At 43.0% G+C, this 24,874-nt stretch overlaps 2 protein-coding genes across 4 annotated transcripts; one reads left to right on the forward strand and one right to left on the reverse strand.

Moving 5' to 3' along the window:
- Positions 1-1,527: 1,527 nt before the first annotated feature.
- BPHL (biphenyl hydrolase like) lies at positions 1,528-24,295 on the forward strand. 3 transcript variants are annotated; one of them, XM_072328424.1, is made up of 8 exons: positions 1,572-1,761; positions 2,953-3,056; positions 4,136-4,302; positions 9,250-9,403; positions 11,606-11,737; positions 13,279-13,402; positions 15,852-15,959; positions 23,637-24,295. In XM_072328424.1, the coding sequence occupies exons 1-7, from the start codon at positions 1,673-1,675 to the stop codon at positions 15,937-15,939; spliced, it is 858 nt and encodes a 285-aa protein (XP_072184525.1). In that variant the 5' UTR covers positions 1,572-1,672; the 3' UTR covers positions 15,940-15,959; positions 23,637-24,295. The 3 variants fall into 3 exon arrangements, with proteins under 3 accessions (XP_072184523.1, XP_072184525.1, XP_072184526.1); XM_072328422.1 differs by lacking the exon at positions 23,637-24,295 and having other exon boundaries at positions 1,528-1,761; positions 15,852-16,270; XM_072328425.1 differs by lacking the exon at positions 23,637-24,295 and having other exon boundaries at positions 11,606-11,734; positions 15,852-16,060.
- LOC140248046 (tubulin beta-1 chain) lies at positions 14,324-18,948 on the reverse strand. Its single transcript, XM_072328421.1, has 4 exons — positions 18,790-18,948; positions 18,052-18,160; positions 17,691-17,801; positions 14,324-17,497 (listed from the first exon to the last, which is right to left on the reverse strand). Exons 1-4 carry the CDS (start codon positions 18,844-18,846, stop codon positions 16,437-16,439), a joined length of 1,338 nt encoding a protein of 445 aa, XP_072184522.1. The 5' UTR covers positions 18,847-18,948; the 3' UTR covers positions 14,324-16,436.
- Positions 24,296-24,874: the final 579 nt, after the last annotated feature.

Raw genomic sequence — 24,874 nt, forward strand, 5'->3', positions numbered from 1 at the left:
TACAAAAAGTTTGAGACACCCTCCTCAGTGAAAGGTGAGATAGGAACGCTTTTGATGTGAGAGTTCCAAAGAAATAAAGCAGTTCATGTAGCAAAAGAGCAAGCTATGTCATCATCATAGTATCATAGTATCATAGTATCATGCGAGTTGGAAGGGACCTTAGAGATCATTGAGTCCAACTCCCGGGATTCGAGCCCTCTAGTGTAGCAGAGCGGCAGTTTTACCCCTTGCGCCACAAGGGGGATTCGAACCCGGGCCCTCTGGTGTTGCAAGCGGCGGTTCTAACACCACTGTCTTTCTTTTTTCTTTTTCTTTTTTTTCTTTTCTTTTTTTGTGAGGCCACAACAGTCAGCTGTCACCATCTTTCACCAGAAGGAAGTGAGAACAGTGACACACACACAGCAAAAACGGGCCTCTGAAAGTGGAAGGAAACCGCAGGGTCTTGTGCATGCCATTGGGCAAGAGTGAAGGCAGCTTGTCTTGATGGTGGATTACTTGTAATTAGCTATACTAAAGACCTTAATCTTAAATGGTTTGATCTGCTGAGGGGATAAACGAAACCAGCATGCTCACACAGCTGAGTTAATCTCTTTACGCACTGGCATTTGCTATGACTGTCATTCACCTCTAAGCATTGTTGGTTATATATAAACAAACTGCACTGGAGCAAGAAGGCTGACAACTTCTCACTCTCAGGACAGCCACTGCACTCCCATTGGGCTGCAGGAAATGTATATAGAAACATAAAACTATTCAGGTTGGAAAAGACCTTAAAGATCTTCGAGTCTGACCACAACCTAACCATGCTACCCTAACTCTAACAACCCTCTGTTACATCGTGTCCCTGAGCACCACATCCAAACAGACTTTAAACACATTCAGGGATGGTGACTCAACCACCCCTCTAGGCAGCCCATTGCAGTGCTTAACAACCCTTTCAGTAAGGAAGTTTTTCCTGACATTTCAGCCCAAACTTACCCTGGCACAACTGAGCTGGCTTGGAATAATCCCTCCTGCCATGGTCTAAGGCAGGAGATTGCACTTCCTGGGTCTTCTTCAAGCTTGGTACCAGCCCTACGCTTTCTACATTTCCCCTTAGTATCTGCACAGTCCTCTTCACCATCAGCCCGGGGAAGGCTGTAGCTCAGATTGGTCTTTCTCCTTCACACATAGCAGAGTTAACAATTCCTGGCGAGGCTGACACACTGAAGGCATTGCCTTAGAGAAGCTACAGCCTTCAGCATAGGCCCAGCTGGAGGCTTTCCTCACTGTCCGCGTTCAAAGCAAAGCTGCAGCTCCAAATCACCACCACGGATTCTTTTTTTCCCCTCTCAGTCTCTCTCACACTGCTGGCAGCAACAGCAGACACAGCAGCAAAAAGTCGCAGCCTGCTTCTTCTTATCCCTCTTACAACACCACAACAACCACCACCACCAGCACCGCCACCTCCTCTCCTAACCTTGACTGACAACCGCGGCCGCCAATCAGAGCGCGGCGGCAGAGGTGCGTTCCCGCCGAGCGGCGCGAGGGAGGGTTATCGCGGTTCTGCGCATGCGCAGAGAGTCGCTGAGTAGCCGGTTGCCTCAGGGCTGATGTCGTACCGCCCCTCACTGGGGACGCGGGTGACGGCCTGAGGGCGGGCCGCCCTCACAGGGAAGGGGGAGGAGGCACCATGGCATGGCGGAGCGCGGGCACGGCTCTGCTGGTGCTGCAACCTCGCACCGCGCTGCTCACAAGCCGGGGACCGGCCGCCTCCTACGGGTAATGGAAAGCACAGTCCCCAGAGGCTCGCTGCGTGCTCTGCCTTGTGCTAAGCTGGTGTATACAGGCAGGTGCTCCGCACGGCTATAAGCCTTAACGCTGCTAGCTGCCTTACATTGCGGGTTGTGGGTGTTTGTTTGTTTGTTTGTTTGTTCGCTGTTTTAAGTGGGTTGTTTTGCATGTATGATTATGCCGAGCAATGAAAAATGGGGTGTTTTAACGGATGCTTTGCAGAAATGAAGTCGCGGTGGCGGCAGCGATACTGAACTGAGTTCAGATGCAGAAGTTTCATGTGGAAAAACATCTGTTTTAGCAATACCCGGTTCCAGTACGGTTTCTCAGCATGCTAAAGAACCAAATCATTTTAGTCCAAAAAGTGTTAAAAACACACTATGTGTAAAATACTGGCATTTCAATGGGCTTTATGCTGAGACGTGATCCAAGGGTTGTATGGCACAAGCTCAGCAAAATTCCTGAGCCCCCAATGTTAATAATTAATCAGGAATAAGGTAGAGCAGTGGAAAAAGTCTAACACTATCTGAATCTCAAAATCGTTATATACATCCCTTGTCTACAAGAAATACACGTTGGTTACCTTCTATATATGCTACTCTTACAGAACAACATATCCACCTTAACAAAGAGATTGTGATGCGTTTCACAGACGGAGAAATGCAGTTTAGAAGCAATAAGGTCAACCCTAGCTACTTCAAAAGTTATTACATGGCAGAAGGAGGTTTCTCCTCTATGGTATCTTTCTTCCAACGTCTTTCTGTAGTTATGTAAAGCTTCAGTTGCATGGTCGCGACTCTTTTTCCTCCTTTATCTGGATTCATTTAACTGTGAAATAGGAGTACAAGTTACAGAATTAGAGGGGTTGAAAGAGACTTCAGGAGATCATCGAGTCCAACCCCCTTGCTAAAGCAGGTTCCCTACAGTAGGTCCCATAGATAGGTGTCCAGATGGGTCTTGAGTATTTCCATAGGAGACTCCATCACCTCTTTGATGGTCACATAATGAACGCGTCTGCACACCTGTCAAGTTTCATATTTAGTTTTCCGTGTGTCTGTGAGATTTTCTTGTATTATCCTTCATATCTAGAAAAAGTAATTATTGGGTATTCCTTGAATGTCCTTGTAGTGATGAGAATTACCTGTCTGAATGTTTTTCTTTTCCTTGCTGCATCCCTAGTACTTCGATAACATCTGCCAAAATCCAAGTGAATGGAGTCAACCTGCATTATCAGCAAACAGGAGAAGGAAGCCATGCTGTTCTTCTGCTGCCTGGAATGCTAGGTCTGGAGATTTTGTTTTTACCTTTGTAGAGCAACCACCTCTTTAACCATCTGCTCTTTTGCTACAGTGCACAAACTGTTTTGTAACGTGTCCAGCACCTGATTATAGAACATTTTCATTAAGAGGAGGATTGTTTCACATACAAAAGAAAACGTATAGCAACCAGTTAACTGCTTTTAAAGATTTCAAATATCACACTGGGCAACTCTTATACATAATGGTATTGGTTCTCAATTGCTTGACTCTCGTAGTCACTCATACGTTCTGGATTGGACTGTGAGAAAAGAGTGTCCAGCAAATAGCTGCAACAACGTGCAAAGAAATGTAGGGGAAAAAAAAGCAGGTCAGCAGTATTTGTTACACAGCTGATTGTTGCATTGCTCTTAGAAACTAGGTGCATTTCAGTTGAATTAATAAGCGTGCTGCCGCACTTGCAGTTTATGCTCATAGGGAAAAAGGCATAGCTGAGACTTGCTTTTTGCTTTAAAACATATTTTTGTGTTGGGGATATTGAGGACAACATCATTAAAACTCTCACTGACTTCTACAGATGGACAACAGATTCTGCTAGCTATGTGATACCTGTCCGCTGAGACTACTGCTTTTGATTATAACCCTTTGAAATTTGCACAGGCTTTTTTCCTCAGTTCTTGCAGCATGTCTAGCCCTTGAACAGCCTTTTTGATATAACAATAAATAGCTCAATATTTCATTATTTGAGTATTACATACTAGAGCTGGACAGGTTTTATTTAAGTAGTGTGTGACTTGTTACCGCATAACCATGATCCAAATTAGAAGTAAACTGCAGTCTTCTCCTGGTGTTCAGAGATAGCTTAGTGCAACACTATTTTTCTAGGCTCAGTGTATTTAATCTTTGAAAGTAAGGCTATGAATGAAACTGTACTGTGTCAGGAGGAAGAGAATTGGCAACAAACACCTTAGAAAAATAAAAAGTTAGAATTCTGTACTTTTGTGTCACAACTGTCTCCTCAAACAACATATTTAAAGTCCAGCTTCAAACACCCATAGACTTATTATTATGGTGGTTTCTTTAATTGAAGAATGATGGTTTTCCAGGGAGTGGTCAAACGGATTTTGGACCACAGCTTAAATCCATGAATAAGCAACTATTCACAATTGTTGCTTGGGATCCACGAGGATATGGAAAGTCCATCCCTCCCTCTCGAGACTTCCCTCCAGATTTCTTTGAGAGAGATGCAAAAGATGCTGTGGATCTTATGCAGGTAAATCTATTCTCAGATTTTATCGTATATATAAAACCTTAAATTTTGCAGGTGGAAGTGTGCTGCTAAGTATGTGTTTTGGTTTAACCCCAGCAGGCAGCTCAGCAGCACACAACTGATTGCTCATTCTCCTCTGGTGGGATGGGAGAGAGCAGCAGAAAGGTGAAAATCATGGGTTGAGATAGGCAGCTTACTAGGTAAAGCGAAAGCTATGCATTCAAACAAGGTAAAATAAGGAATCTATTTCAGTAGTTCACATTGGCAGGCAGATGTTCAGCCACAGGAAAGCACAGCTCATCACACATTTACCTGAGAAGGCAAACACCCCCTTCTTCCTTCTTTTCTCCTAGCTTGTATTGCCAAGCATTGTCCCATGTATGGGACATCCCTTTGGTCAGTTGGGGTAAGCTGTCCTGGCTTCATCCCCTCCCAGCTTCTCTCACACCCTCAGCTTCCTCACTGCAGATTGGTATAAGAAGCAGAGAAATCCTTGACTGTATAAGCACTGCTCTGCAATAACTAAAGCCACTGGCGTATTATCACTGTTATTTTCAGTAAAAATCCAAACCACAGCATCATACAAGCCTCTGTGAAGAAAATTAAGTCTATCCCAGTCAAAACCATGACAATATGGTGTTTCCAACAGATGACAAGTTAAGCAAAACATACAAATGAAGGCTTAAAACTGAGCAGATATGCGCTATCCTGGAAAATATTTTCTTCTGCAATATACAGAGAAGTTCAGCTTAGGGAATTACAAAGCAATATGTTCTTACTCCAAAGCCCTGCCCTATGAGATTTACAGATGAGAACCACGTGAGTTTTGCTAAACTGTGTATGAAAAACAAAGGGGAAGCGGAGTGATTTAACTAGAAGAGATTACAGTAGTGAAAGGTTCTTAGAAATTTTTCTAGCTAATAGAAACTTGACATTTTACCTCGAGCAATCCAGTTCAACAGACATCTGATTGTGGAAACTGACTGTTTGCGCTTTGCATTTTACAGCCTATTACTGAAATCTTTTTTGTGGGAAATCAAAGGATTCCTGTAATCATACCAGATCTTAACCAACACTGCTATTGCGATTATGAAGACTATGATTCAAAGCTGTTGTTATTTCTCCATCTTATGGATTTTTTTTTAATTTCTAATTTATGTTCTAAGCTGTGCTTTTATTCCTTCCTCTATGTGCTAATACTGTTTTCTGGTTTAGTTCTAACTAACGTTTTGGCCTTGTTATGTTAAGCTATACAGTTTCTTTGGCCATGTTAAGAAAGTTGGCAGAGCATGAAAATTCCAAAAATATGAGACAAGATTCAGTCAGTGAATCCAACTGTATTTCTGTAACGAGCAGTAGCCTTACAGAAAGAACCATATGAAACTGGAAATGCAGCCTCCCTCGAGTATTCTGCATGGTGAAACAAAATAAGTCTGACAGAAGAATCAGGATTGAAATACAGTTGTGCCCTCTAACCATATAAGCAGTCTCTGCACAGTAAATCACCAATTTCTTCTGCTACACAAAGAAAATAAAGCTGCTACCATGGGTAGGTGACAAACTTTCAGTCTAAATGGTTGTAACTCCCTTTCCCTGCCTCTGTTAAAAAACTAAGAGCTGCAAAATAGAAAACAGAGCTGTCCTTAAAAAGCATGTAATCATAAGGCGTGCAGTCAAACAAGGCAGCAGCCCACCAAGCTCTAAAGCTGCCAAAACAAATGGGATGTGGCATCCTGTTTTTTTTTTTGAAGATGTTCACTGATGTAAGCATACAACAACTATTCGTTAAAATCTTCCCAAAGGCAGGTAACTTGATTCTATTTTAGCACAACATGTGAAGGATAGCACAGCTCCCACGTAATCACCCCAACTAGGATTTCCAGCACAAAACAAAGTCAGAGCTCCTGCAGAGCTGGTGCATGGTTTGCATGCAGACAGCCTGCAGACAGACAAAACCCATTTGTTCGGGTGAACCTTCAGAATATTCTAGGCTCTTTCAGATTCTACTATCTCTCCTGGAGCTGTGACTGCTGCAGGGTTTCAGTGAAATAACAGAAGTATAAATTCTGAAGAGTATTTAGCACCTTGATGCAGATGACAGTGCTATGTATCACTGAACATGTTCTGCAAAGGAACTGAGATATAATTGAAATTGATGGAGTCTAATGCATTTAGGTCCATCCTGCTCTACTCCATCCCAGTCTCTAATGAAAAGCACAATGAAGGCTCAAAACATTAAGAATTATTATTATGGAAACAGTCAGTGTGATATTTAAGAGCCTGAAAATGTACTGTTGAAGTAAAAAGGTGGGTTTGGGCTTCTCCCAGTTTTTGTAGATAAACTGTGTCCCTTGTGGCATACTTCCTGTGATCTAAAGAAATAATATAGTACAGAGTGATATTATATTGCAACTTAACGTTGTCAATTATTTTTGTCACAACATGCATGATCTTTTGATTGCATTTCACATCATTGACCTTGATGGAGAAGGTGATTTCAAAATAAACGTTGTTCATTTGTTGGGTAAAGATAGCACAAAATCACCCACAGAACTGAGGAGATGAAACAAGCTCCCAGGTAACTGCCAATGTAAGTTAGTGGCCCACACTGTAAGTTCAGAACTAAAGCAAACAAACACACACACCATTTTCAAGACATCTGTTTCATTGCATTGGTTTTGTTTGGAAGGCCACAAAGGATAAAATAAATTCCTCCTGCTGAAAAAGCATCCTGAGAAAACCCCCAAAAATGCAACAAAATAATGGCTAGCTAGTGAGAGAAATACATAACTGGAGGCAAGTAGATCTCAGTTAAAACACTGGCAGATTTCCTAGAGCAAAGATTTTAATCATCTATACCACCCATCAGGCAACTTTGAGATGCATCATTTGCTACTGGCACTAGGAGTACAGCAGCAACAACAAAAACTAAAGCTTTATGAGCACTGCTGCCAACTCCTAAAACTTGCCAAGACACCAGCGACACTTTGGCAGAACAATACTGGAAGTTGCTCATTTGTAACTAATTTTTTTTCAGCAGACCAGGGCCAGCATGTGACTAGCTGCTAAAATTCAAGGCTCCTTGTTGTCAGATCTTACCTTATGTGTCCTTCTCTATCCCCTACCTTATTTCTTTTCTGTTTGCTAATTAGGGTTTAGACAGATGAAATCTGGGATTGAGCAAGACTACAGTGAGCCTAGAATCAAGGAAGCTGCCAAAACCAGATAAGTCCAGTAGCAATAGAAGAAAACCAGGTATCAGTTTGACTGCAAGGGGGTGCCTCACTTGAGCATCATGTTTACAAGCAGGAACAAGCTTTCAGATTATAACTACTTTTTTCCTTTCTCTGTAGTTCTTTTGTATCTCTTTTCCTGCTTCTGCTTTCTTCTCTCCAAAGAAAGCAGGACTGGTATTCCAACAACAAAACACTTAAATGCCAAAACAACACATTCAACTGACTTGGTGTTGTTTTGTTTTTTTTCTTTCCTTCAGAAGTACAATATCTTTTTTAAAGCCATCTAAAAAAAAAATTAAAAGAAAAAGGAATACACACAAGCAAACCCTTTCAAAACTTTCAGCTATGCCTTTTTGCTAAAGAGTTCACAAACTCAGGCTCCTACATACAAAACTGCTATTGAATATTGTTCCAGTACAAACTGCAGATTTCTATCATAGAATGGCTTGGGTTGGGGGAGACCCCAAGGATCATCAAGTTCCAACCCCCCTGCTGCACGCAAGGCCACCAGCCTCCAGATCTGGTACTAGACCAGGCTTCCCAGGGCCCCATCCAACCTGGCCTTGGACACCTTCAGTGACAGAGCATCCACAGCCACTCTGGGCAGCCTGTTAAAGCACCTCACCACTCTCGTAGTAAAGAACTTCCCCCTGACATCCAATCTAAGCCTTCTCTCCTTGTGCTTAAAACCACTCCCCCTTGTCCTATCATTATCTATCCTTGTAAAAAGTTGATTCCCCTCCTGTATATGATCCCCTTTTAAATGCTGGAAGGCTGCAGTGAGGCCTATTCCTTTCCTTCCTAGCATTTTTATCTTCCTCACCTTTTGCTCACCGAACATCACATGCGCAAAATCTTCTGTCCAGTCACTGCTGTTACCCTCTACCACAGATCTTGAAATATGAGAAAACTAGTTTCAGATTCTAAGTGCAAAGCAATGTATAAGTCAGAACGAATTAATGTCCTGGTTGACGTATTTTTTGTTCTGAGCCTTCCTTTTTGAGAAAAAGACATTGCAATATTAATGTTTTGAATTGGAATTCATGAGGTACTAATATTTAAAATGTCACGTATGCTTCAGAAAACGTGGATTAGGCACCTAAATTTGATACAATAGTTTGATACTATAGCAAACGCTCTTTAAGCATTTTTTGGTCAATTACAGATGTTTTTAAAATAGGTCAGCTAGCATCAATAAATTAAATCGCTGGATTTCGTTTTCCAATTCTTAAACTTTTCTTTTTCTCAAGTTCATCTTGGGTTATATGCCATCCCACACTGCAGTAGTCTTTGCCAACTTTATATGAAGAGAATCCACACATTCTACGTACCATCGGTGTCCAAGACTTCAAGGTCATAGGACTAAGTGAATCTCTAATACCTCTCTAGGTCTTCACTATCCATTCTAACTAAGCATTTCTTAATTTCAAGACAATTTCTTAAATGCAGTAAGAATCTAACATAATCACTGATTGTTTTATTAAGTAGTCATGAAAAATTAGAAGAGCGGGTAGAGTTTCTTTTTGTCACGGGTTGTCATGATTTTTTCTAAGTATATGACCTTTCCTATAGCAGGAAAATCTAGCTGGAAGCTACCCTATCTAATTCAGTGATGCAGCGTTGCGTCTAGATCGGTACTGCTAGTTTTTGATGAATGCTTTATATCTGCTTATTAAAAATATCAGCTTTATATAACTTTCTTGTACCAACAAAGGCACTGAAATTTAAGAAGTTCTCTTTGCTGGGATGGAGCGATGGTGGCATTACAGCACTCATTGCAGCCGCAAAGTATCCAGCTCTTATCCACAAGTTGGTTGTCTGGGGAGCAAACGCTAGCGTCACTCAAGAGGATGTGAGAATTTATAATGGTATGTATGAACTGAATGGCTAGAGAAATACCATATCCTAGAATAATTAATTCATTTCTTCTCCATCCAAGGATCTTAGCCATGTTACAGCTAAGTAGAGACAGAGCTGAGGACACAACAAATTTAAAGCAACAGGGTACAAAACCTACCAAGTTGTTACACATAGGGATAGATTAAAATCATAGGTAAAATTTGCCCAACAGTTACTCGAGGGTAACCTAGTGGGATTAAAAAGAAGTCCTCAGCAACAGCTGCTAAAAGGCATCATTTCTAGTAGCATATTTCAGAAGGTGAGGTTTTGTTGCCATGCCAAGTTCTTGAAGTTAAATTCTAAATTATCTTACCAACCCTTGGCTGAATTTACTTTCTCACATCTTGCACAACTTTTAGACAAGGTCCAAAGAAAATCGTTATGTCAACAAGTAATATCTTTTGCTTCTAGGGCACGTAGAACACATAGTAAGAAAACAAGCTCATAACTTGCTGTTTGGAGGTCAGAAAGCAAATGAATTATTCATGTAAAATCCCAGAATACCTTTTTAATTTGCATTTCTTTTAAGTTAATTGCTGTGGTTACAAAATCTTTCCAAAATAAACAAACACCGAATTTCTGATCATTATTAAATTCATGCAAAATAAAATCTGACCATTTACCATCTAAAGCAAAACAACAAAAAAGGCACTAGTTGAAATCAGAAATGAAGAATTAACCCTAATGGCTCTCAACAAGCGTAACTGAGGATAGTTTTATTTAAGTGATTAGAGTTTGCTTTCTACCAGCTGTGAAACCGAGTGGTTTTTTCATCTCAGTAACTAGTGTGTGTGTGTTACACACCTGTACTAAGTCATTTTTATTACCATTAGTAGTAGCAGTAGTTTCTTCTGTTTCTTTTTTTAGCTTTGAAAACACACTACTTTAGTTCTCTACGTGCTATTATATGAACAAAGATTCTATTACATAATAATTACAAAATGTACATAAGTCAGAATCAGTCATTTGGAATAAAATAAGTCTTACTTTGAAAGGACTGCAGGTAGCATCTTCTCCAATGCTCACTTTTGGCCTTTTTGTGGATTGGTGCTTCCAGCATCTCTGGGCCATAAAGCTGCTTGAGTATCAGTGCATTTCATCTGTGCTTGAGGGTTTGGTAAGAAAGAAAGGGTTTTCAATATTTAGCTTTCTTTTTCCCTCATCTTCATAAAATAAGGTCAACACATTAGCATGGATAAAACAGCAGATATTGTAAGGGAAACAGTTGATCACAGTCTGAACCTCTGATTAACCATCTGAGGCAAGCAACAAGTCAGCTGCAGAAGCACAGGCAAGGGTAATTCAGCTGTGCTCCCGGAAGGAATAGAGCTTGACTCCACCTCTCCTAGATCCCATTTAAGGGCTGACCACCACTAAGGCAGCATCTCTTTCTGAAGATTGCTCCTTTATGGAGTTTTTGTGGTGAGCCTCAACAGTCAGTAACATCAGTAACAGATGACCTGGGATGATTGAACTTATTTCCCAGTGGTTACCAATCGGATGCTGTTATAAAAGAACACTTTTGATCAGTCAGTACTGCTTTGCTCATTTAGCTCAACAGGTTCTGTTTGTTAATTAATATCAAACTCCTTTTTCCCCTTAATTCCTGTTTGAAGCCAATTAAGAGCTTTGCTTATGTCAAATATTATATGGCATATATTACTGTTTGATGATTTGGTACTTTTCACTACTGAATAGGTCTCTTTCACATTCTCTGCTTTATCAACATTATTTTGAGCTTTCTTGATTTAAATATTTACAACTGAAATAAATACAGTTGAAAGAAAGTTACCTTTATGGGTGTCCAATCTGTGACCTATATTGAAAATGTTAGGGGAAAAATAGGTGAACTTAATGTCAGATTATTTCTACAACTGTAGTCAGGATGTCATGAGTCACTGGGCTCTATTAAGCAAAGTTGCTTGTTTTTCTTGAAGACCATGGCAAATGTATAATGATGTCAGCCTGCGGGAATGCCTTAGTAAGAGCTTCATTCTTCCGAGCAGTGCTAAGAATCATGGAAGATCTTCCATCCATAAGCCAAAGCAAAAGGCTGCAGTTTCAAGTTTGAAATACGTCTGCATTTGAAAACTTATTCAAACGTTGACAAGTATTGAGTTTCGTCTTGTTGCAGGTCTGATCCTAACATATTTCAATGTTATCTTATGTAGGTATCCGAGATGTTTCAAAATGGAGCGAAAAGGTTAAGAAACCTCTGGAAGAGCTGTATGGGCATAAATACTTCGCAGAAACCTGTGAGGCTTGGGTAGATGGAATAGCCCGCTTTGCTGAAAAATCAGGTGGTAAGGCTTCCACGGTGTTAATTTGAAGCAGTTATAACAGCAGACAATTCTGCCTAAGAATCATAACAGTAATCTTGCAGTCAGGAAAGGAAGGCCTTTTCATATGGCATTAAAAGCTGGATCTGACTCACACTCATGAATAAAGCAGTTACTTCATAGACAGTTCACAGAACCAGTAAGGTACAGGAGGATAAAAGATTTACGGAAATCACTAGCTGATGAGTCTTTCTGCTTGTTCTGCCATTAAACTACATTAGTAAATAGTTTCTGTCATGCAGACTGAACAGGAGGGATTCTACTAAGCTATTTTCTCCTCTGCTTTCTCAGTGTTAAGGGACTAGCTCTTGGTTACATCTGTAAGCTCTCCAAAATGTGAGGTGTGTTCATATTAAGTTTCTGAAAATGGGAGCTGAAACACTTTTTAAAAACTAGTAGCATACAATGAGTACAAAAAGAAGGAAATTCACATTTTGACAGCTCAAACTGAACAAAACATTAAAAAAATTACTATTGACACAGCTTGGGTGTTTAAAATCCATAACAGTAGTTAAACCAGGCAATAAAATCATTACTAAATATTTATCTCTGAAGGTTTCTCCAATTACTCTACATAGACAAAGAGTAAGTCCAAAACCAGGCCAATTAAACTTTGAAGCCTTCCTTTATTTCAATATAGATGACTTTAGTCTTTAAGACTTATTGTCTGTAAGTGACTCAACTAACATATACTCTTCACATACAAAAATAAAAGTCTGTATGGAAATATGGGTTTGTGTGCCATGAAATTCAGTGGTAGGTATGTTGAAACTTATCTCCTGTGTCCTGTATTTTCTGTCAAGTAAGGTACATGGAGCCTGCTTAGCTGCAGAAAAATGTAAACTCTGTGATGCTTTCAGCCCTGCCTCTTAGAGGTCTGTAGTACTGGGCTGCATTTTAGGGCCAGTTCTCTTTAATGTTTTCATAAATGACTTGGATGACTAGAAGTTGTTCTGAGCATATTTGTTGATGATACTAAACTGGGAGAAGTTGCTGACTCTATCAAGGATGGAGAAACATTGCAGAGAGATCTTGACAAATTAGAAAGCAAAACAGTCACCAACCACTTGAAGTCTAACAAGAGTTGAGTGCTGGATTCTGCACCTGGGAAGGGGCAGCCCTGGTCGTACGTACAGACTGGGAGATGAGATGCTAAAGAGAAGCCCCACTGAAAGAGATTTGGAGGTCACATAAACCTACGTAACAAAATGTAGCATTGAATGCAAAAAGCAACAACTAAGGCTGAAGAGGAAAAAATAAAAGCAGGGATGGGGACAACAGCTTTGTTTGCTCTGTTAATAACCACTAATGGAGCAAATTTTACTGTTTGCATGCTACTTAAAAGAAATTAATATTACTCCTGTTAACGCACTTCTGTGGAATAATTGCATGCTATCCACAAGGAGAAGCAATAGCTAGAACCCAAGTGGAGCTCAAGTCCTTTGCTTTGGTCTTTCATTTTTTACTTTTTAATAAAGTGTAACCTTCATTTATTTTTTCCCTAGGTAGTATCTGTCAACAGTTGCTGCCTCATATTAAATGTCCTACATTAATAATCCATGGTGAAAAAGACCCTTTGGTCCCACGCTTTCATGCAGACTACATTCATGAGCACATCAAAGGCTCCCGGTAAGTTACTTGATGGGGTATTTCTAACTGATTGATAAAGAAGAAATTAAAATCCACAATGTTAAATTCATATATATATATATACATATATATATATATATATATATGCATTTGGACAAATCGGTCCCGATGTAAGTGAAACTATTCTCCACTTCCCTATCAAGTTATGCAAACAGTGCATTCGGACCTTTCTCTCTACATAAAAAGTAAGAAGAATCAGTACTTCAGTAAGTACCTTCCTAATGTTCTCCAGAAGAAACTTAGGAAGGTCCTCTTCATCTTTCCAAATCTCACCATACTCCAATACTTAGGAAAAACATCTATCTTTTTCTTGTTATAGCCAGTGCATTTCTTACATTATGAGATACCTAATTTCTGTTCCACTCAGTGGAGGGATGAATTTAGATGCTATGAATAGAGCAAGATGACTAGTGACTATAGACAGGCAGAGGATACTGATCTCTGTTGTTCCTTGTTGATGTGAGCAACAACCTCTAAGATCTTATTTTTCAGAAGTTCCATGAGTTTGTTGTTTCAGAAAAGTGAAATGGGGAAAAAAAATAAAAAGTACAGCTATGTTGAAGAATTACTCCATAAACAAGAAAAGCCTTGAAGCATTCATCCTGAAAACCCAAAAACACTTACCATAAAAAGGAGGGATTTCACCATCTTTCTTTTCTTCATAGATTTGCATGTAAATTCAGGGATTCTATTACTACTCAGCAACAGATCATGCTGATTAACACTCAAGAAAGAATGAGAAGTGAAACATTTTTATGAATGCAGAGTGTAAGAATCTGTTTCACTGCTGTCATCTCTGTGAGAAACTAAGTGACATATTTACATTAAAGTCAGCTCTGCCATTCATAAAAGACATTATGCAACAGTAAAGATAAGAAAGGAAAGATAAGGAGACCTTCCTAATAACCACATACAGACTTTTATTTTAAATGCTTGACAGTCAGTTAGTCCCACAGATGCCCTGCTTAGAATACCTGTAATAGTATTAGATTTCACTGAAAAACGTTCTAGATGCTAAGGCATGCCATAACAAAAACTAGACAAAGATCAGATAGCTTCTTCAAAAGGACCACAAGGGTGGAAAGCATTAGAAGTTGCCAAACAGTAAAACGTAAAGCTGTTCTTTACATGTCTTTGTGCTGATGTGCTCTCCCATATATGCATTTGCCCAATAAGAAATTAAGCCAGTGATTAAATATCAGAAATACAGACAAGAGACAGGCACATGATCGATCTCCTTTTTCTCTTGTTGCACTACAGATATTTCATGAAAGGTGGAAAGGCTTAAATTCAATGTATTTCCAGTAATAATTTGAATGTCTCCTTTACTTGCATAGATTTTTTTTTTTCCTGAATACTAAATTAGAAAAGGATTTGCTCTTTGTAGTACAGATGCATTGTTTCTGTCAGAAGCATGCCATTACTCTGTATTTGTATGGCTAGAATTAAGTGACATTAGGTTTACTATTGTGGATGGTACTCATGACTGCTGTAGTATGTTTGCACATCTGTATATTGCTTTGTCTTTGAAGAAACAACATTCATGAAATTCAGACAGAAGTGCTGGAAGAACTATATACATTTACACTGGTACTCTTTTCTTCCTGAAACCAGGCATCACCTGATAAGCACTAAAAGAAGAGTTATTGCCTTTGCTGTAGTAGGATTCAAATGGTATGAAGACAGCAAAGCAAAGCATCAGACAACATGGTCTTTAGCTGTTGAAGCAGCTCAAAGTTGTAAAGCAGAGTTTCACAACCTGATTTAAGTGCTAGAAGTACATACATGAAGGCTTTCTCAGACAGAAAACAACAGCAATTAGTTTAGTCTTGTCTCACCTATCAGTTAGCAGCCTGAAGATTTAGGCTACGTGGAAACTCTGAGCCTTTTTGTAGATTAAGCCACAATTCAGCTATGGAAGTACAGACTTGCCCTTTTGCTTTAAAATGCTGGACTATATTAGTTCTGAATTTGTTTTTAAGCAGAAAAATGAGAAACTCCAAATGCCAGTTAAGTTTTCTTTGGCTACAGATTTAGTTTCACCACCCAGTCTGTTCAGGACATTCTGTCCTGTTCTCTGACAGAGGCAAAGCAGCTTAGGTGTTTGACATACCTTTAGATGTATCATACTGCTTCAGTTTCACTGTCATCTTTGCAGACCACTAAAAAGGTTCTTAAACTAAGTCTGAAACACAACTTTGATTAAAACATAGTTTATCCTTCCCAAAGCAGAGGAAGTTTGTTTGTTGTTTCAACCGTTGACGTAATTGACATTCTGATCCACATACATGGAAAAAAGTACATCAGCATTGCATCAATATTTTTACTTGGGTAACCAAGAGCAAAGGAAAAGAACAAACTGTTTACCTGTGCTCCCAGAACATAGTGCATATTCAGAATATTGGTTCCCCTCGCCTTCTCTTTTAAGGTTGCATCTGATGCCAGAAGGAAAGCATAATCTACACCTGCGTTTTGCAGAAGAGTTCAACAGAGAAGTAGAAGAATTCTTACGGTGACCTAAACTGTAAAGTGAAAGGTATTTGTCTCTGCACTGTTCAGGAAATTTAGTGATTTCATTTTTCATTTACACTAGATAAAAGTCCTGTAAGGAAAATTAAAAAAAAGGTGTTTGCATTAGAGGGATCCATATTAACACTGTGTAAGCCTCTGTGGATCAGAATATACCATTGCATTTCAAGACATCTGACATGGCTTGAAACTTATTCAGCCAGTGGGGAAAGAAATAGCTGTGCTTTGTCTAGTGGTGGAGTTAAGAAAGACAGAAAACATCATCTAGAATGCATGCCTTTATGTGCTCTTAACATTATAAAGGACAAAAAAAAACAACATTGTAATAACTTGGGATTCAGAACTGTTACATTGATAAAACCTGTTACAAGTGCAAAGAGGATAATTGGGTACACAGCATCTAAAGAACATGCTTTACCACTACTATCAAAAGTCATTCCATACACATGCCAGCTTTAGAGAAGTTCTTCAGATTAGAGGGAACTTAAGCCTCATCCTCCTCTCCTTCCTCTTCAAATTCACCCTGCTCATCAGCAGTGGCATCCTGGTATTGCTGGTACTCTGAGACCAGGTCATTCATGTTGCTCTCCGCCTCCGTGAACTCCATCTCATCCATGCCCTCGCCAGTGTACCAGTGCAAGAAGGCCTTGCGCCGGAACATGGCCGTGAACTGCTCCGAGATCCTCTTGAAGAGCTCCTGGATGGCCGTGCTGTTCCCTATGAAGGTGGCGGACATCTTGAGCCCACGCGGGGGGATGTCGCAGACGGCCGTCTTCACGTTGTTGGGGATCCACTCCACAAAGTAGCTGCTGTTCTTGTTCTGCACGTTGAGCATCTGCTCGTCCACCTCCTTCATGGACATGCGGCCACGGAAGATGGCAGCCACCGTCAGGTAGCGGCCATGGCGGGGGTCGCAGGCGGCCATCATGTTCTTGGAGTCGAACATCTGCTGCGTCAGCTCGGGCACCGTCAGGGCTCGGTACTGCTGGCTGCCGCGGCTCGTCAGTGGGGCGAAGCCCGGCATGAAGAAGTGCAGCCGCGGGAAAGGCACCATGTTGACCGCCAGCTTGCGCAGGTCGGCGTTCAGCTGGCCGGGGAAGCGAAGGCAGGTGGTCACGCCGCTCATGGTGGCCGACACCAGGTGGTTGAGGTCCCCGTACGTGGGAGTGGTGAGCTTCAGGGTGCGGAAGCAGATGTCGTACAGGGCCTCGTTGTCGATGCAGTAGGTCTCGTCCGTGTTCTCCACCAGCTGGTGCACAGAAAGGGTGGCATTGTAGGGCTCCACCACCGTGTCCGACACCTTGGGAGAGGGCATGACGCTGAACGTGTTCATGATGCGGTCGGGGTACTCCTCCCGGATCTTGCTGATGAGGAGGGTGCCCATCCCCGAGCCGGTGCCACCGCCCAGCGAGTGGGTCAACTGGAAGCCCTGCAGGCAGTCGCAGCTTTCCGACTCCTTCCTCACCACATCCAGCACAGAGTCCACCAGCTCAGCGCCTTCGGTGTAGTGCCCCTTGGCCCAGTTGTTGCCGGCCCCGCTCTGACCTACACCAGAAGCAACGTGCCACCTTAGTGCCCCTGGAAGGAATCCCAGACCGACCTCCGCCCACCCCATGGGGCTCAGGCTCCTTGTTCCCATCCCCAGAGCACTGCTGGGATCCGACCTCCCCAGCTCACTCACACGCTTGCTCTGAGCCTCCCACACGCTGAGGGACACCTCCATGGCACGTTCACTCACCAAAGACAAAGTTGTCGGGTCGGAAGATCTGTCCAAAGGGGCCGGAGCGCACCGAGTCCATTGTGCCGGGCTCCAGGTCAACCAGGATGGCACGGGGGACATACTTGTTACCTGCAGGACAAACCAGTGCCAGTGTTACGGCCCTGCAGCACTGCTGTGCTCCCTTCAGCCTCTCCATAAATCACTGGAGAGTTGCGCTGTCTAGATCAAAACTGCAGTGCTATCAGAGCCATTGTGAGAACAAAGCTCTGTTAGAAGTCACGAGTAGATCACAACTCTTACTCAGATATTTCCCAGCTACAATGAACTGGCATTTCTTCCACATTTATTTAATGGTGTCAGAGGATGCAGACAGACTTACCGGCAGCTTCATTGTAGTACACATTGATCCTCTCGAGCTGCAGGTCGCTGTCCCCATGGTAGCTGCCGGTGGGGTCAATCCCGTGTTCATCACTGATGACCTCCCAGAACTGGAAGAGATTTTTGTGAAGGGGCAGCTGTTAACTACAGCTGGCCGGTGCCAATCACACGTGCTAGCAGGCTGTGCACACAGCGTCCCCGACCACTCCCTAGCATGGTTGAGCAGCTGCCTGGGAGGAAGCTGCACCTCCATGAGTCAGTGCAGAAGAGTTTCCTTTGGCCGCGGCAGCTGAATTAACAGAAGCAGCGCCGAGCGGAGGAGGGCAAACGGGCAGCTGCAGCGCTGGAATTCGAGCTAATTCATTTTTAGCACACATCCACGGGGCGACAACGCTCGCATCCCCATCTATCTGATACTCTCCTATTGTCTAGCCGTGGCTTAAGACCGCCTAGACCAGCCTCGCTGTTCTACTGACATGGCAGCGGCACCGCAAGACGACAGCAGCCCCAGCACCCACCCGTGGCCGGCCCTAACACCGCGCCCCTCTCCCACACGAGCCGTACGCGCGGCTCCGAGGCGGCTCCGCACGAGCGCGGACCCGAACCCGGGCACGTCCCAGGTGGCACGAAGCCGCAGGGCAGCCCCGCTCCGGTCGCGGATAAACCCCCGCGGGGCTGCGCGCCGCACCCCGGTGCCGGTCGCACGACCCTCGTCAGACAGCCGAGAGGCGGCCCGTACCTTGGCGCCGATCTGGTTGCCGCACTGCCCGGCCTGGATGTGCACGATCTCACGCATGATGTCTCTATCCGCGCTGCCTCCACGCCGTCACCTCTCACTCTCCGCGCTGCGGCGGCCGCGCCCCTGCTCCGAGCCTTAAATTGGGCGCTGCGCACCGCCCGCCGGTGACGTCACGCGGCAGCGGCGCTCAGCCAATGGGAGCGCGGGAGCGGGGCGGAGCTGCGGTATTGTCTCCCGTTGGGGGTCCGACAGCCCAGGGCTGGTTTGGAGCTGCCCCTTGGGGGGGCACGGCCGGGGACAGCTGGAATTCGGGAATTGCAAATGATTTACACCGAGCTGCTTCTGCACCTGCTGGCACTCATGCCTTCACTCGTCTGTTGCAACGGCAGAGCTACGTTTTAGCAGCGCCTTCCAGCTTGTGTTTCTAGCTCGGGCCCGCTGAGCTATGTTTTGACATCTTTGAAGCACAAAAATCATCGTTCTGTGGTTCGGAGGTTCAGACTCTTAAAACAAGCAGAAATTGGAGGGCAGCCACGGTGCAGCCAACAGCAGCTTTCAAGTAGTATGGAACTGTTTCAGCTCAAGCTGTCAGACCTGTCCATGCGAGGCTCCCAGTTGAGGAATACAGAGGGCCAGCATGAAGTTACCCTGCTGCTGAAAGAACAGCTTTTGCTGAGAGCAGTCTGGCAGCAATTGTAACCTGAATGCCCATAGGAACGAGATGTCTGTTTTTCTGCAAGTGAACTTACATTCTGTGTCAACAGAAACCCACTGTGCACCTCATCTGGGAAGATTTTTGACCTTGCTCCTAACAGCTCTGGTTGTTGATGTATGGAAATAAACTAAACTGATCCAAGTCCGTGGCAGATGGCTGTGGTAGGAAGGACAGTTCAAGGGAAGCAGAGAGAATGTGTTTTTTAAACCAAGCTGTATATACACCTGATCCAGCATAAGGCATCCCTGGCCATGGCAGAGGAGTTGGAACTAGTTGGTATTTAAGGTCCCTCTCAACTCAAATCATTCTAACATTGTAAGAAATATATCATGGAATCATAGAATCACAGAATGGCTTGGGTTGGAAGAGACCTCAAGGATCATCAAGCACCAACCTCCCCTGCCACAGGCAGGGCCAACAGCCTCCATATTTAATAATAGATCAGGCTGCCAAGGGCCCCATCCAACCTGGCCTTGAACACCTCCAGGGACGGGTCATCCACAACCTCTCTGGGCATCCTGTTCCAGCACCTCACCACTTATAGTGAACAACTTACCCCTGATATCCAAATTAAACCTTTCCTCCTTCAACTTAAAACCATTTCCCCTTGTCCTGCCATTATCTGCCGTTTCAAAGAGCTGACTCCCCTCCTCTTTCTAAGCTCCCTCTCAGTACTGAAAGGCTGCAATGAGGTCACCCTGCAGCCTTCTTTTCTCCAGGCTGAACAAGCCCAGCTCCCTCAGCCTGTCTCAGGACAGGCCAAGCTTATCAAGGAAAGAGCACTTCTTATAATAGTGCCTTTTTATAATAGTGACTTTCCTTCAGCCATAGCAGTGCTACAAGAATCAGAGGGGAAGGCGGCAGCCCAAAAGGGATTGTGATCCTCCCAAGCAGCTCAGGTGATCTGTATTATATAGTTAAGGGCTGCTATTACCTCTGCAGTGAGAGCCCCATGACATTTTGTATGAGTGATATATCTGCATCCTCACTGCTGGACATATAAAATAAAATTGGATCGGGCAGAAACTTGATTGTAAAACATCAATCAATTTGCAGTTGTAAATTTTCAGTTGTGAAAAAAAAAGTGTTATTCATTTGACTTGTTGGCCTGGCAAGGACAGCTTTACAGCGGAACCAAGGAAGGATAATGGCAGCTTTCAACAAGGCTGGCAAAGAGGGAGCAGCATGGTGTACCTCGTATTCAACACAACAGGGCTGAAGGAGGTCCACCTCAAACACGTGAACACAAATATAGAAATGCCAAGGCCATGAGGACAGCATGGCAAACTCTCCTGTGTTTGCTGGTGAATCAGCACAGCATGAGGAATTAGCACAGTGAGTGAGAGATCTGTGTGCAGTTGCAGAACTATGGTATTGTGGGGATCACAGAGACATGGTGGAATGCCGGAATGCTGCAACAGATGAATGAGAGCCCTTTAGCATGGACAGGGTAGGAAGGTGCAGAGGAGTTACCCTTTGTGTGAAGGAGCAGCAGAAACACGCAGAGCTCTGCCTGGGGATGGATGATGATCTAAGGGGTCAAGAATAGAGGGCAAACTAATGTATGCTGTATTGTGGTGGTTGGTTGCTACATGCTTCCTGATCAGGAAGATATAGGTGAGTTCATCAAAGAACTGGAAAAAGCCTTACATCTACAGACCCTTATTCTCAAAGGGAACTTGAATCTTCTGAGTATCTCTTGCAGGATCAGCAAAGCAGGATACAAGAACTCCTGGAAGTTTTGGAAGCAAATCAATGATAACTTACTGTCATAAAGTCTGAAGGGGGGAGAGATGCTGTTGGGCTTTCTTATAAACAAGGAAGAACTGGTGGTGGACTGTGAAGGTAGGAGACATCTTTGGCTACAGTGACCATAATATTGCATAGTTCAAGATCCTGAGAAAAAGAGAACGAGGCAAATAGCAGGATCACAACAAAGGCTTTCAGGAGAACTGACTTTGGCTTCTTTAGTTATCTGTTTGGAAAAATCCCATGGGAGATTGTCTTGGAGAGAAGAGAGATCGGAGAGGACTGATTGACTTCTATGACTCACCTCTATGAAACAGCTCAAGAATGGTGCTTTCTGGCAAGTGGGACATCAAGCAAAGGCAGGAAGAGGCCTGGGCAGACAAACAAGGAGCTGCTGGCTAAACACAGATGTAAGAAAGAAACATACAGGAGGTGAAAGGAAGGTCATGTAACCCAGAAGGAATATAGACACTCTGTCCTGGTATACAGTGTTAGGTTTAAGAACGTCAAAGCTCACCCAGAGCTGAATCAAGCAAGGGGTGTGAATGACAGCAAGAACTACTGACCTATCTGCAGTAAATGTAAATTTTAGACCCACTACTGAACACAGAACTGATGACAAAGGACGTGGAAAACACTGAGTTATTCAATGTATTCTTCTCTGTGTTTTTTTACTATTAAGAAATCTCAAGCTTCTGAGACCTGTTGAAAAATCTGGAGCAATGAGAATTTATTTTTAGTAGAGATGGATCTTCTTGAAGAACACTTAGATGAACTGAACATGCAAAAAGTGCATAGACATTGGTGAGACACGCTCACAAGTGCTGAGGGAGCTGACTGCTGTCATTATGAGGACACTTGACAATCTTCGGAATATCACAGCAACTGGAGAATCTTCCCAAGGATTGGAAGAAGGTAAATGTCACTGCTGACTTCAAGAGGAACAACAAGGAAGGTCAGAGAACAGGTCATTCAGCCTTAAGTCAATTCCTAGAAAGATGGGAGAATAAATTCTCCAGGAAACAACTTCTGAACACATTAGAGTCAAAAAGGTGATCAGCATTAGTCAGCATGGATTTACCAAGAGCCAGTTATGTCTGACCTAGCTGACAGCCTTCTACAATTACTGGCTCAGTGGATGGTGGAAGAGCAATGAATATCATTTATGCTATGCAGGCTTTTGAACTGTCTCCTGTAACATCCTGGTAAGCAAATCGTTGAGGTATGGCCTAGATAAACGGGCAGCAAGAAGGAGGGAAAACTAGCTGAACTGACAGTTTGAAAGCAGAAACAAAAAAAGGACTCATAACTGGCAGAGTAAATGCCTGATCAGAACCTCACGGAGTTCAACAAGGGGAAGAGCAAGGTCCTGCATCTGGAGGGAAAGAACCCCAGGCACCAGTGCGTGGTGGAGGCCACCCAGAAGGAAAACAGGAAGGGGCCTGGGGGGTCTTGGTGGGTGCCAAGTTGAATGTAAGCCAGCAGTATGCCCTTGCTACGAGGGTGTCCAGCAGCAACCTGAGATATATTAGGAAGAGTTACTAGCAGTTCAAGGAAGGGGATCTCTGCCCTCTACTCAGCCAATGGTGAAACACATCTGGAATTTTGCATCTAAATTCTGTAGTCTGCTCCCCATTACAAGAGAGAGATGAAGACATTGTAGTGAGTCCAGTGAAGAACCATAAAGGTTAAGAGACTAGAGACTCTCATCATACAAGGAGAAACTGGGAGCTAGGATCGGTTGTCCTGGGGAATGATGGGGGGTATCTTATCAAGAATCTCATAAATATTTGGAGGGAAGCTGCAAAGAAGATAGATAGAGCCTGGATCTTCTCAGTAGCACCCAATGTCAGGAGGAGAGGCAATGCGCACATACTGAAATATCAGAAACTAAACGTAAACAGGAAAAACCTTTGATGTCAGACACAGATACATGCTGTCCAGAGAGACTGCGGCATCTCCATCCTTGGAGATATTCAGAACTTTGGACACAGCTCTGATCAGTCTACCATAGCTGACCCTGCTGGGCTGGGTGTAGCATTGGACTGGATGATCTCAAGTGATACCTCCCCACTTCAACAATTCATTGGTTCTGTGAAAGGGAGAGGAGTGGACCAACACATGTGACAAGTAACATCAGGTCGATGGATTGTTGGTCCTAGAGCCACACTGTACTATAATGTTAAATTACAGTTACAACAAAATGAGCAGAACTTTGCAGATGGGAGCTAATCATTGATCTAGTAAGTCACTGACATTTTCTTTGTTTTACATTTGGCTGCTGTGACCTTTGGAAAACAACGTGGAGATTTTTCAAAAGCAGTCCTCACTTTTCTTCTGTGTACTGATGTGCAAACAAACCACATCTCTTTTTCTCCCATAGGGCAGAAACCTCAGCTGCACTGAAATATCATAAACATGGACTGGCTCAAGCTCGGTAACACGTGGAACTACCTGCTATTGCTTTGCAAAACACAAAATATCCTGCTATCGTGTTTTCTGTTGCCACATTTTTGCAGTACTTAATCACAGACAATCTTTGTTACTGCTGGTGCAACTTGTGTATATACATTTCTGCATGCTGTGGGTGTCGCCTGCATTCTTTTAGGCAGCACCGGGCTGTTACATCTTCTCACTACTTGTAGAGCTGCAAAACAGCTGTCCCTCTCAGCATCTCCATGGGATATACGTAAGTATTTAAGAGCTTTTTGGCTGCCAAGTTACTCTTGGAAATCTACAAAGCAACAGCTTTGGGCATCCTTATTCCCCATCTGAAGGTACCTGGACACTCCCTGACATGCCTTCTTCCCGCATACACGCAGTGGCTTATTTAGAGCTTTATTATTATTACACTCTTAAGGATTCTGAACTTGTTAATTCACAGGAGCTATAGCACCCATCTCTTTGGAGATTCCCACTGGGTTTTAGGTGTGTAACTCCAGATTAAAAAAGAAAAAAAGAGCACCTACAACGAGGCTCATGTTTATGTGTCTAAAAATATCCCTTGTCTACAGTAATACTGAGCACTCATGAACACACAGCAAAGAAAATTAAGCATTAATTACTTAAACATCAATCCAGAATCCTACATTTTGGCAAATAAACACTACAAAGAAAACCATAGCCATTAATGGTGTTTAAATAAGTAGAGTGGTTCAGTATAGCATTTTTAACATAGTTTGGTCCCTCCTCCTCTCCCCCAAGCAAACTGAAGGTATTTAATATTACAAATAAAAATCCAAATACCCCATTCATAGATTTGCAGTGCCTGTGCATGGGAACGCCCATGTGCCCCTCTGCAGCCAAACCACTGCTTGCAGCTCAGCAGCCAGCTGAACATAACTCTACCTTCCCCTGTTTCCAAGGCAACAGCAGAGCCTTGGAAATGAGCTGCACAAGGGAAGCAGTGGAAATGTTAGCACATTTTAATGTGCCTGTAATTTCCTATTGTAGGACGGAGAATTGCAAACACAAATTTGGGAGCTGCTGAAGCATACACAGTAATAGACTGAGCATCTGCCTATGGCTTTATTCTCATTTACAAGCAGCAATAGCATGTAGTGCTTAGACACGTATATCAGAAACGAAATGATTTTTTGAGTCTTCCCATTGAAATCAATG

The sequence above is a fragment of the Excalfactoria chinensis genome, chromosome 2, assembly GCF_039878825.1.
Source record: "Excalfactoria chinensis isolate bCotChi1 chromosome 2, bCotChi1.hap2, whole genome shotgun sequence".
NCBI classification, from domain to species: Eukaryota; Metazoa; Chordata; class Aves; order Galliformes; family Phasianidae; genus Excalfactoria; species Excalfactoria chinensis.